Source organism: Hylobates moloch, unplaced genomic scaffold (assembly GCF_009828535.3).
Source record: "Hylobates moloch isolate HMO894 unplaced genomic scaffold, HMol_V3 SCAFFOLD_1, whole genome shotgun sequence".
Classification (NCBI taxonomy): Eukaryota; Metazoa; Chordata; class Mammalia; order Primates; family Hylobatidae; genus Hylobates; species Hylobates moloch.
The window spans coordinates 8,150,743-8,164,095 of record NW_026652276.1 but is presented as its reverse complement, the minus strand read 5'-3'; the positions used below and the strand labels follow the sequence as shown (position 1 = coordinate 8,164,095).

Here is a 13,353-nt window from a genome sequence, read left to right as displayed (position 1 = left end):
CTCTCTTTGGGTTTGATGAAGGGGCAAAAACTGGATGGAAATACAGGTGAAACAGTATAAAATTCAATCTTCCCGTGAAACCTATAGGCATAGGGTTTAAGGTTTTATTATAGTTTCATCTATAATCTCCAGGATACAAAATCAGTATTGTGTATTATCTAAATCAATGCCCATTTTATTTGTTGGAAAAATTCAATAATTGTCAGCTATAGGAATAGTGCTATCTCTGTCATAATGAAGTGACCACATAAATATGTCTCTTGTGGTAGCTGTTTAAGACAATGTTCAGTAACCCACTGAGTGAACTGAGCTCAAGCTGATGATGTTTATGAACAGCTCATCACATCACCCGCAGCAGTGGGAATGTCACCACTGCAGATAATAACGACAGCAGCAGGGTTGATGCCATATTGGCCATAGGTACAAGAAGCTGAGAAGGAAGGCCCAGAGAAGGTTAGAGACAGCACATCCAGGCCAGAGGAAATGGTATTAATATACATACATAGACATAGATATATTTATCTATAATAATCATTTTTATATTAATGTTAATGAATTACTAGTACTTAGCAATTAACTAGCATTGGTAATGCTTTTGGTGGAAATTAAGTGTGTGAAAAATACATTAAAGAACAATTCCATAGTGAGAAATCACAGGGAATTGTGAAAAGGAAATATAAATGAATGGCTGCTAGAAGATAAAGTGGGGAAAAAAAACTCCACAAAACATTTTTTAAAATCTGTCCTCCAAAAAGAGTTATTCAGATGTCAGTCTCCCTTAGAACAAATAGATATCCTGGACCCAAAGGGCTTAGCCAGTAAAGCACAGAGAGAGACCTCACATCAGTACTGGGATAAAACACCAATATGTGGCAGAGGGATTTTCAGAAATGTCAAAGTGCTGATATAATAAATCCCTGCCGGCCGGGCGCGGTGGCTCACGCTTGTAATCCCAGCACTTTGGGAGGCCGAGGCGGGCGGATCACGAGGTCAGGAGATCGAGACCACGGTGAAACCCCGTCTCTATTAAAAAAAAAAATACAAAAAAATTAGCCGGGCGTGGTGGCGGGCGCCTGTAGTCCCAGCTACTCGGAGAGGCTGAGGCAGGAGAATGGCGTGAACCCGGGAGGCGGAGCTTGCAGTGAGCCAAGATTGCGCCACTGCACTCCAGCCTGGGTGACAGAGCAAGACTCCGTCTCAAAAAAAAAAAAAAAATAAATAAATCCCTGCCATATTAGAAAGGAGCTGGAATGTGCCAAACTTAAGATGCATGAAAATAACACCAGGGAGGTGTTCCACTAAGCTAAACAGTAGTTGCCTCTCATTTCTCCTCTTATCAAAGTATCTCTTCTTTCCTGGAATGGAAAATAACTATGAATTATACTACAGGAATGGCTACTGATATATGAATGTGATGAATAAATTTGAGAAATGTCAGAATTCTATGTTTATTACTTTGTTTTACTTTTCTCTCTTAGCTCTCACGTGGCAAAAGATATCAGTTGCTTTAGTCCTGACTTTCTTTTGTCTTATATTTTGCTTGACTGTACAGAAAGAAAACCAGAAGTATTCTGTTAAATTCCTTAATTAGCAAATTAAGTACCTGCCCCCCCCCTCCCCCTCCGGTAGGAGGAGGAGGTAAGGCTATATTGGATTTGCCAGATTGAGGAAGAACATATGTCAAGATTATAAAATAACTGTATATTAAGAAAATGAAGACAGCCATCTATTTTCATAGTAGTAAACAAAGAAAGCAAAGCTCAACAAGCTTCTCAGTGGCAGAAATAAAAATATATACATCTTTTTTCACAACAGTAATTGCAAAAAGGAGGGATACTTATGAAACACTGAGGTACAAATAAAGTTTTCCCCGGAGAGAAGGAAGTTGGGTGAACTGTTGGGTTGAAAGCCTTAAAAATTCATTATTGTAAAAAATTAAAATACAGATAATGATGTAAATATCTTTTCAATCCTTAGTGTCAACAGCTTCAAGTATATCCTCGAGACTTTCATACAAGTTGACTTGTACTAACTACAAAGTGGGGACCCTGGGAAAAAGCAGGTATCTGTCTTTACCTTTGCTGCTTTAACCAGCCTGTCACAAGTTCCACAGTGGTACAAGTTGTCACAATCAAAAACTTCCTCTTCTACATACATGTTCCAGAGAGCATCTTCCAAACCAGATACATTTTTGACTGCTACTGTTAGATCTAAGAAGTCTTCCTGAAATAGACATGAATATAATATTGAAAAACAATTTCAGAGGTTTACAAACACATCATCAACTCACATATATATTGGGAATAATCAGATACATGTTTTCCAAAACATTACAAATAAAGATGTAGATCTCCTGATTAGATGTTGTGAAGTTCATAACACTAAATTATCCTTCTTTTGAAATCAAACTATAATTTACCTTAAAATATATCAGAAAAAAGAAAAGTTTATGAATTTACTACAGATACAATAAAATCTGTTTTATGAGGAAATATAAACCACAATAAGACACCTATCTGAATTCAGAAGTGCATATATACAAGGTATACAGTACTGTTTTAGACTCTAGACTATAAGAGCAAGGGCAGGGTTGAATTTTCTAATGCAAACTCCATTTCTTTATTTTCTTTTGCTAGGGTTGCCTTAAGATATACTAAAGAAGTTATAAGAAAAAAAATTATATGAACAGCCTGGTCAATATGGTGAAACCCTATCTCTACTAAAAATACAAAAAAATTAGCTGGGTGTGGTGGTGCATGCCTGTAGTCCCAGCTACTTGGGAGGCTGAGGCAGGAGAATTGCTTGAACCTGGGAGGTGGAGGTCGCAGTGAGCCGAGATTGCGCCACTGCACTCCAGCCTGGGCAACAGAGTGAGACTCCATCTCAAAAAAAGAATTACATTAAGCTAGGATAAGAAGAATTTTCTTCCTATGAAAATTCAAGAGAATAGTTTGTAAAAAGAGGGTTTATGAAATCTGCTGTAACTACATTTGAATCATATAAGTCTAGTAATAAGCACTTACAATTCGGCAAATTTAATTCATATTTATAGTTCTGTATGTGTGTGCAACAGCTTTATTTTAAGAGATTTGGGGGAATGAAAATAGGGCGCGGCCGGGTGCGGTGGCTCACGCCTGTAAACCCAGCACTTTGGGAGGCCAAGGCGGGCAGATCACGAGGTCAGGAGATCGAGACCATCCTGGCTAACACGGTGAAACCCCATCTCTACTAAAAATACAAAAAATTAGCCGGACGAGGTGGCAGGCGCCTGTAGTCCCAGCTACTCGGGAGGCTGAGGCAGGAGAATGGCGTGAACCCCGGGGGGTGGAGCCTGCAGTGAGCCGAGATTGAGCCACTGCACCCCAGCCTGGGCGACAGCGAGACTCTGTCTCAAAAAAAGAAAATAGGGCGCTTCTTAACTCATGAAGATTTTAAGTACTAAAAGTAACATTTATACAGTAAATGGTTTATAGTATATATGTGAAAAGTTAATGTCTTTAATTTATAATGGCCTTACATACGTTGTTTTGAAAATACTCTGATTTACTACATCATAGTTAAGTCAAGCATGTGGTAATTCAAAGACACACACAACATCTTAATTATTTCCAAACTTAAAAAATCACTTTTTTTTTTTTTTTGAGACGGAGCCTTGCTCTGTCACCAGGCTGGAGCACAGTGGTGCAATCTCGGGTCACTGTAACCTCCACCTCCTGGGTTCAAGTGATTCTCCTGCCTCAGCGTCCTGAAAATCACATATTTTTATATACACATCTATTTTCAAAAAAGCAATTAACACATTTGAAAATGGTAATTTTGGGCCAGGCGCGGTGGCTCATGCCTGTAATCCCAGCACTTTGGGAGGCCGAGGTGGGCAGATCACGAGGTCAGGAGATCGAGACCATCCTGGCTAACATGGTGAAACCCCGTCTCTACTAAAAAAATACAAAAAATTAGCCAGGCATGGTGGCAGGCACCTGCAGTCCCAACTACTCGGGAGGCTGAGGCAGGAGAATGGCGTGAACCCGGGAGGTGGAGCTTGCAGTGAGCCGAGATCGTGCCACTGAACTCCAGCCTGGGCGACAAAGCAAGACTCCATCTCAAAAAAAAAAAAAAAAAAAAAAAAGAAAATGGTAATTTTGTCCTCATATAAATACATAAACTTCCTTGGCATAAATAACAAAAGCAGCCTTTTATTAAAGGATCAGTGATGAATTCAGTGATAATTGACTATATAAGATTTGTAGGGCAAACAGGATTATATTTACATGAGCAAATTTCCAATTTCTAATTTCCAATTAGATTAAATGGGCAATATGTGTCATTACAAAGAACTGAAGGTTATACTAACTAACACAGGATTACAATAGCTTTATATGTAATATATAAATACAAGCACACATATATAAATGAACTTTCTGAAGAATATTAATAAACTAAATCCAATATTTAATTACAGATGTTTGTCAAATTAAACACTCCTTGGTCCTCAGTATTATCTATTTTTATTACCTCCCTAATTAACTTTCTTTATAATATTCCAACCATGATCACACTGGCTTCTCATATGAGGCCACAGTCTTCTATTTGTAAATATCCCCCAAATCTATTTTCCAAATATTAGGGTACTGAATAAAAGATTAAGTTTCAAGATATTTGCTTCTTTCAATCTACATGGAGAAATCTGGATTATAGGCTCATGATTTAGGTATAGTTAGAAGAAAAAAAACTCAATAAATTACTTTTAGTAATAAACACTTTAATCCTTGTGTGGCATTATACATCATACATTTAATTACATGGATTATAATTTACAACATAACTTATTACTAAAATACTGTGCATATTTACCTGCCTCTCGCTGACGTTCTTACATTCTTTACAAACAATCTGGTTAACAATGGTTCCATGATACAGACGATTGATGAGGTCATGACCGGAGGTCCCAACTAAAGAAGTTTCCAAAGCGCTGAAGAGGATTCGATTCAGTTCCTGCACATCATGTTGCCTCATTTCCTACAAAACAGGTAACTTTTAGATGTAATTCTGGGCTTCAGATTTTTTAAAACATTAAAAAAACAAACACTAGTCAATAAAAACTCAAGATTTATCAAGCAATCCGAAGATCAAATATAAGAATGACTCAGCAAAACAAGCTGAGCTGGTTAAGAGATTACCACCTATTTTTATTTATACTAAAAAACGAAAATACGAACAGGCTGTGTTCAGTGTGTACATATAACTTAATTCCTTTGACACCCAGAATGTGCATTTATTCTTGTGGGAAACCATACACATGGCCATGCCACAGAAAGCAGAGAGGGATATACCAGGCACAGACCAGTGTCTAAGAGCTGGCAGTGTCTGCACAGGAACACCTCACTGAGATCAGAGCACATGTCAATAGTCTGAATTATCAACAATAGAAAAGAACTAGAATGTACTGCTTTGAGGTAAAAACAACTAAAACAAGACTAACACGGTGTTACTGAGAAAAAAATCCTGATGGAACTTGCTTTAATCCATTATGAGTCACGCAGTTGTGTGTGAACTTCTGCTTAAGAAAAATTTATAACCAAACCAAGGGGCACGCCAAGACTGAGAAGTGGAGAAGAGGAGGAAGAGCAGCTGCGGGGAGAGCCAGAAGAGTGAGGCCCCAGGACTTGGCACAGGGATGTCACTTTTGACTTCAACAAAAAAAGTAGAAAGGAAGGAGAGGAACAAATGGAGAGTTCAGAAGCAGAGGCGATAAGGGAAGACAATTTCAAAAATAAGTTTCAACCAAGAGCAATAGCTCATGCCTAAAATCTCAGCTACCTGGGAGGCTGAGGCAGCAGGACAGCTTGAACCCAGGGCTGCAGTGAGCTATGATCATGCCATTGCACCCCAGGCTGGTGAGAGAGTGAGACCTCATCTCAAAAAAAAAAAAGTTTCGTGTGAAGAGCAGCAGATAAAGTGGATGAAAGCTGGAGGATTTCTATCTTGCCTTTTAAAATACAAGATCCTCAAGGATGTAATTTATCTAATATCACTGGCTATGATGGGATAGAAAACTTGTGGAAGTTTTCAAGCTGTTTCTAAACAATCCTACATTTGGCAAAGATACCACAGAGTCCTTCTCCTACCACTGCAGGTCCAGTCCTAGAGGGTTTTCTGCAAGACCTTATTTAGACAAAAAACAAAAAAAATTTTCACAGCATTAAGAAGAAACCAGTAACTTAGTGAAGCTCATTATCAAAAACAAAGAAAAATCTATCAACCAATGACTAGATTTAAAAAAAAAAACAAAAAAAAAACCATGTGGCATATCCATCCAATAGAATCTCATTTGGCAATAAAATGGAATGAAGTATCGACACATACTACAACATAAATGAACCCTGAGAACAGTACTTTAAGTGAAAGAAGACTGTTACGAGACCACCTATTGGATCACTCCATTTCTATGAAATGTCCAGAATAGCAAATTCATAGAGACAGAAAGGAGGTCAGTGGTTGCCAGTGGCTGAGTTGAGGGGGATGGAAAGTTACTGCTAACGGGTATGGAGTTTCTTTTTGGCGTGGTAAAAATTTTCTAAAATTGATTGTAGTGATAGTTGAAGAACTCTGTGAATATGCTAAAAAACACCACTGAACTGTACCCTTTAAAAGAGTGAATTTTGTGGCATGTAAATTATATCTCAATACAGTGTTTTTTTTGTTGTTGTTGTTAAAGGGATTAACGCCAAATACCAGCCCTACACAAGAAATTTAACATACTTGTTTAGGGAATGTATTATTACTCCATTTTGCTTCAAAGTCCATGCCTTACCTCCTTAATCACATAGTTAGTATCATCTAGTTAAGGAGTGTTCCTGGTTAGAAGACCACCCTTCAGAGTTTACCATTAACGGCAATATAACAGTATTCCTATCATTTGCTCTTTAACTTCTGTGATAGTTGCCTATACCTGTCTTTGCAGGATTACATCCATCTATCCCATATAAAAATGGTAGGCTGGGATTTGTTTGGATTTGTATAGCTATAACAGCTCATCAATATTTGCAACAAGCACCTTTACTCATTGCTGACAAGTGTGTAGTGTTTGTATACAGTAGAATGGCTTTTAGAACTCAAACAGGAAAGTGAGAGAAAGCTCACATACAACAATATTCATAAAGAAATGGAGAAGGTCAGGAGAAAGTCAGGACAGGAATAAAAAGACCTGCCAAGAACCATTTCACTTTTTTGACTGAAGCAAACCTTCAAATCAGAACATGTGGATTCAAACACAAAGCACATAACAAACACAGAATTTTTAAAAATTTACTTACAATGTAATTGATCCATTATTGTTGGTCAAAGACTAAAAAACTGATCAACAGTTTTCTATATAAATGGTAGGTAGTCTCCACGTAATAGGTGTTGTATCTCAACTAGACTACATAAAGACTCTTAGGGTAGAAATTGTAAAAATCAGCTCTTGTACTTCTCCCCGTTTTTCTAATCTTCTCCCCAGCCCCAAATCACACCCATTCATAAAATCCTGTATACAGCAAGTTCTAAAAATATATATTTCTGGCTTGTAATTTTTTAATGTGAGAAGGAAACATTCAAACAATATGTTGAGACCCTAAGACAAAATTAAAGGAAGTTAGGTAACATTAAACCAGTCTTATTCTTTCCTCTATTGCTGGTAACTCTTCCTTAGAGAGCTGACCCTCGTACCTCATTACTGGTCCACCCAAAGCTGTCAGTGAGGTCTGTTGTGGATGCAGCTTCCTGGTCTAAGAGCAGAAGCTGAGCAAACAAGCGCTGTAACTGTAAAGGGATGATTCGAACCTGAATGAGAAACAAACATATTTCTAAATGAATTCTTTAAATGTTGATTGAGGCTTTTGAAAACAATTGCATACTAGCTTTTTTGTATCTTCCAGTTCATTCAGGAGAAAGTTTATAAATATCCTATTATAAGGGAAAAACTAATTATGATTCGGTTCTTCTGTGAAAATTATAATTAAATCTAAAAAAATAATAGTTATTTGGAGTTTTCTACCTTGATATGGTTCAGATAAACATTAAAACTCAAATAGGCCTTAATAAACCACTCAATTGATTACAGATTGACAGTAGTTTGAATCTCTTCTAATAGTCCATTATTTCTCTAAAATATCTCTGATACACATAATTTCCCCTCTGTAGAAATTTTCCAGGCACAATACTGTATCTCGCTCTGGAGTTCTCAGCACACCCTGCCTCACTTTCTCTTGGCTCCAAGCAAGTTCCTGCCGTACTTGATGTGGTGAGGGCTGGGGCAGACTGAGCAATGTTGCTCAGAGTCTGGTCTGTAGGCCAGACTTTAAGTATTGAAAGGAGAATAAGCATTTAGAAATTGTAATGGCAATTTGACATTCCCATGGCATTTTTATTATATACTAGAAAAGTGCTAATCTGCAACAGATTGGGAATAAAAAGAAATACACAAAAACAGGTCCTTTGACACACAGGTAACCTGAGAAGCACTGGGCTAGATCATGAAAGACTCCTTAGAGTACAAATTTGAGCCTGAACATGATAAGAAACTTTTGAGTTATGTTTAAGCAGGGAGGAACATGATTAGATCTGCACTTTAAATATCACCACAGTAACAAACAAAATAATAAATTAACTCATTACTTAATTTATTTCCAGAGTACCAAATTGAAAGAATACTAGTCTCTATTTTTTTTGTGGGGTGGAGAGGTGGGTATTGTTGCAAAAAAATGCTTTAAACAGACTTCTGGGTGAAGCTAATGTGGATGTTCTGCAAATATTTCCTTCACCAGAAGAAAGAATAAGCATAGTAAAGAGTGTTACATGTTTATAAAGCAGTAGCAGTATTGTACTTGGAAAACTGATTCTTCCTCAGAAGGAAAATTCCATTACCCATAGGGTATAGGCCAAGTCACTTTCTGAAAATAAACAGCATATTTGATTATTAATAAAATTATTGCTTTGTGAATAAGTCACTTAATTCCTTTTTTAAAAAAAATTTCCTGAATACGCTAAAACACCCCAGTAAATCATAGATATAATACCTTTGCATCGGGTTTATCCTTATCTTCAAACAAACCAAGCTCTTCTGGGCCAAGAGAAAATAGAGCTTCTAAAGAAAAAGGTAGAATCAGAGATGCAAACGACATCATTTCATTTTAAAAAATTGTTTCAGAAAGCCAAGACCACCTTTATGTAAAATCAAGTAGATTCAGAAATATGATTGTGGCAGTATTTATACCTTACTCTATACACTTTACTTTCCTGTAACATTTTTAACCAGTGATTCTAAGAAAATAGTGTCATGCTAAGGCTTCAGCATTTCCTAATTCTAGGAAAGGAAAATAATCTTTATGCATAAAACTAGAAACAGTAACATCAGAAATCTTTCATGGCTTCCCACTGTCTATGGCATCAGGTCCCCAAAGCTGAAAGGAATCTTAGGAAATACAGTAGTGTTGCAGTTTTCCTGCCACATGTAAGGCTAACAACCATCCTTTCGTGGGAAGGATCCCCTTTTACTCTGAGATGCCCTTTTTTTTGGTGTGAAAATGTCTTTTCCGTGTTGAAGGAAGTAACAGATGACAGTGGTCTTATCTGGAAAAAGAAGGTGGCAACCCCATGTGAGTCTCCAGAATTTCTTTATCACCCAACATCTAGGTGATGTGCCACCCAATGGGGCATATCTGAATCTTTTGAGAAGTCCGTATCCGAGCCTAGGTAGGAACTCTTACTGGGAAACTCTTATATCCTCCAGGGATACAAGGAATGGGATAAATGTGTCTCCCTATTGAAAAACTACTGCTACCCTAGTGCTTACTGTTAATGAATGTTATATTCTTTCTAAGTGCTGGGACTGGGCAAAAATGAACTACAGATCTACAAGTTAAAGCATAAAACCATACAAAAACTTTTATAATAATCTCCCAGTACTCTCAGCTACATTGTAATGGAGTACAATGGAACCCAATCTAGCCCTATTATTTAAAATACTATTCCAAAATTTTTCTCCCCCAGTTCTCTGACAGTCCTTATCCTTTCCAAATTATACCTCCCTGTCAATTAGCATCAGGATTCAGGCTAAGCTATACAAGCAGTCCACATTGTGCACTAAGATGTCAAATCATGTGCTTGGCCAGCAATCCCCTCTGCTGGAGAGGAAGCTGGCCTGGGACTCTCAGTACTACTCTTGCCTAATGGTACTCTCCATGACCTGCCCTACACTTCACCATCTTCCTCAGTCCCTCTGAGGCTACGTTTCTACTTCAAGTTGTCCTTTAACTTCAACTATATTAAAACCTGGAAAAGTGTTATCCCTATTAGGGATCTACTTATTAGTGCTGGAAATTTCTACTGGTGGAATTACTGCTTGCATCAGGGAGATATTTTTATGGAGGGGATCGAGTCAAGACTAAGAGGTACCACTTAAATCCCACATGCAATCCAACCCATTAAATTGCTCCTGGGAAGGTAACAGTGGTAAATATTTACTAAATCTCTGGAGGCAGGAAGTCTTTCTAAGCTTAGAAGCAACAGAAGAACCACAAAGATTTGATAAATGTGGTGGTAGTAGGGAAGAGGAACATGGCAAACCAGATACAGGATGAGTCAGGCTGTCTGTCCTCCTAATATGGAGACACTGTGGAGAGCTGAGCTCCAAAGCCATGTAGTGCTGGGGACCGCAATCAGGGCCAGATGAAGGCAAAGTAATGTTCACACTGAGCTCATGGGAACACAGCTCCTAGGACCCTTGTGGAGGAAGCTGGTTTGCAGAGATGGGATATGGGAGAAATATATAGAAACAGGGGCAAGAAATCAAGGGTCCAGTAAGGTCAGGCTGGCTTCTTGCAGCTGATTTCTGAGATCCCCTATATTCTTATAATAACCCCCCTTTTAAATTTAGCTAATTTGGGTTGTGGGTCTGTTTCTTGCACACAATCCCTTACCTAAAATCTCTGGGTCTTTGGAATTCAGAATTTCCAGAGTTTATAAAGATAATATGAAAAAAGTATTTTTATATATATATAAAATGTTACATTCCCAGCAGGGTCTGGGACAGTTTCCATTAATCCAGCAGATTAATATTCCTGTAATGAATGTATGAATATTCACCCACATGAGATAACTTAAAAACTGTAAATAGCCTCACACCAGGTCTGGTTCTAAAGCCAAACAAGTTCAGGTGAGATCAGATGAGCATGTGAGCCTTCCGGATTTCAGAAATGCATATGAACAACTGTGCACCCATATAAATAATATGACACCCTTCCCCACTCCGAAAGGTAGATATAATTAGTTGGATAACTCTGGCTTAAGTGTTTGTTATTCTGGAGAAATTTTAAAACTCAAACAGTGTAACAATAATGAAGACTGATACTTATGACAATTGTCTCTATGTTGTACTATAAATTATAGGAATTAAAAAAATATATATTGTTTTATTTTTTTACTAAACATTATTGTCATCACCCAGGATATGTTTAAGATTAAGCTTCACATTTCTCTGCAGAGGGAATTACCAATTTGTATCTTACATTTGCAACAATAAACACATACTGTAGAATATATCTTTAAGATAATTGGTCTATTTGTGATTCTGCATAATTAATTACATGTAAAGAAGACGGTACATATTGCTAGTCAAATGTACATAACATAGCATACCTCTGAATTCAGGTGTGAAATGAAGAGTTTGAAGAAGGGAATTGAGGTAACAGGTTCCACCCTGATTTCTGATTCCGCTTAAATTGGTGAATTCTCTAGGAGCAGGCGGCTCCAAAGCTTTAGTCTTTAATTTCTTCCCTTTTCCATACTGATTATTAGACACAGTGGAATACTCCTCTTCAAATAGGTCCCCAAACATTGTGAAACTAAATGCTACCCTTTAAAAAAGTGACATATAAATGCTTTTATTTTTAAAATAAATTTTCCCCAAATCCCGCTACCTTACACTTGGGAGTCGATTCTGTTGTTTCTTAGAACCCAGGACTACTGTTTCCATGTACAGTAGTTGGGTTTTGGAGGCAGCAAGATCTAGATTTTTTTCATCCCTATCAGGATCCTAACTACCTGTGTGACCCTGGATATGTTAATCTGTTTTCTTATGTGTAAAATGGGATACCATCTGTCTCTTCGGGTCATTCAAACTATCAAATGACATAACGAAAGAAGGGCACTTAGTGTACAGGGTTTGGCCCACAATAAGTAATAGCTGTTTTTAAAAAGGCACGTTCACATCACTATAAAAAAGAAAACCTGTCACCACAACTAATCCACTGCCGGTATGGCAAAGCCAACCCTAGATTCTGAGAATCAACTCACTAAAATCTCTGCTTGTCACACCCTTCAGTACTATATACCAGATTATGACATTTAAATTAAACGGATCAAGTTAACTTTTTTCAGAGCAGTTTAGTACATAGTCCCGAAGCTGTTGGGCCGGAAGTTAGTTCACTGGGGAGGGAGGGGGGAAGGGGGGCGGAGGGCGGGGGAGACTGCCATTAAAATTATCAAGCCTAAAGGCCTTCCAATATGTATCCATTAATCCCATCGTTAGCCCTAGGGGCCTAGGTGACTTCCCCAAGGTTTCACATCGAATGTGGCGGAGGGTCAGTTGGAGATGAGAAACGTAAAGCGCCTAGCATAGGTACCAAGTGACAGGAAGCGCTGAAATGCAATTATTTCTCTTTTCCTCGGAAGAAAACTATAAAAAACACAACTCGAGAGTCTAGCCTTGAGCTCGTTGTCTGCATTCCTGAATTCCTAACTCCTACGGCCGGCCGAGGCCCTCCAAGCCACCACAGGCCCAGGGGCGCAAAAAGGCAGAGGTCCCCGTGGCCCGAGACCACTGCCCCGACTCCAGGAGAGTGCCGCGTCCTCAGGCAGGCCTCGGCCGCCTCTCGCCTCGCCCTCCTCAGACTGTGCCACCAACACTGTCCCTACGCTTCCCACGTCCCTCCCAGGATTCCCCGGCCGCCAGCCGCACTTACTGCCTAAAGCCCAGACCCCCGCCCTGGCCAAAACGCGAAGCAAACGAACCCGCCCCAACTGGGCGCCGCCATGTTGGCGAGGGCGGGTCTCCAGAAAGTGATTTATGGATCGTGGACTATGCTTCCCAGGATGCCCCGCTGGAGCGCCGGCCCCTCGCACGGGGCCTTATGGGAAATGTAACTCTTCTGCTCCAAGAGCTTGGGAACTGGAGCGGGAGCGGGAAAGGTGAGCTCGCTTACAAGTCCGCTGGTGAGTTCGCGGGTCCACTCGGCCAGCGGACCACTCATTCGTTCACATTTATAAGATTATATAAATATAATCTTATATTTATAGATTATATAAGATATATAT

The 13,353-nt window shown here is 38.9% G+C and overlaps 1 protein-coding gene across 6 annotated transcripts in view; it reads right to left on the bottom strand.

Annotated features, from left to right (window-relative positions):
• USP40 (ubiquitin specific peptidase 40) overlaps positions 1-13,100 on the bottom strand; it is a 96,641-nt gene extending 83,541 nt beyond the window's left edge. For 3 of the 6 annotated variants that reach the window (XM_032753736.2, XM_058437060.1, XM_032753739.2), the window contains exons 1-6: positions 13,002-13,100; positions 11,677-11,894; positions 9,057-9,124; positions 7,708-7,821; positions 4,852-5,016; positions 2,077-2,223 (exon numbers count right to left, since the gene is read on the bottom strand). In XM_032753736.2, coding sequence (XP_032609627.1) covers positions 2,077-2,223; positions 4,852-5,016; positions 7,708-7,821; positions 9,057-9,124; positions 11,677-11,875 — 693 coding nt within the window. In that variant the 5' untranslated portion in view covers positions 11,876-11,894; positions 13,002-13,100. Of the gene's footprint in view, positions 1-2,076; positions 2,224-4,851; positions 5,017-7,707; positions 7,822-8,643; positions 8,931-9,056; positions 9,125-11,676; positions 11,895-12,662; positions 12,767-13,001 lie in introns of those variants that run through there. The other 3 variants (XM_032753740.2, XM_058437059.1, XM_058437075.1) reach the window with 3 other exon arrangements.
• Between the last annotated feature and the right edge of the window lie 253 nt (positions 13,101-13,353).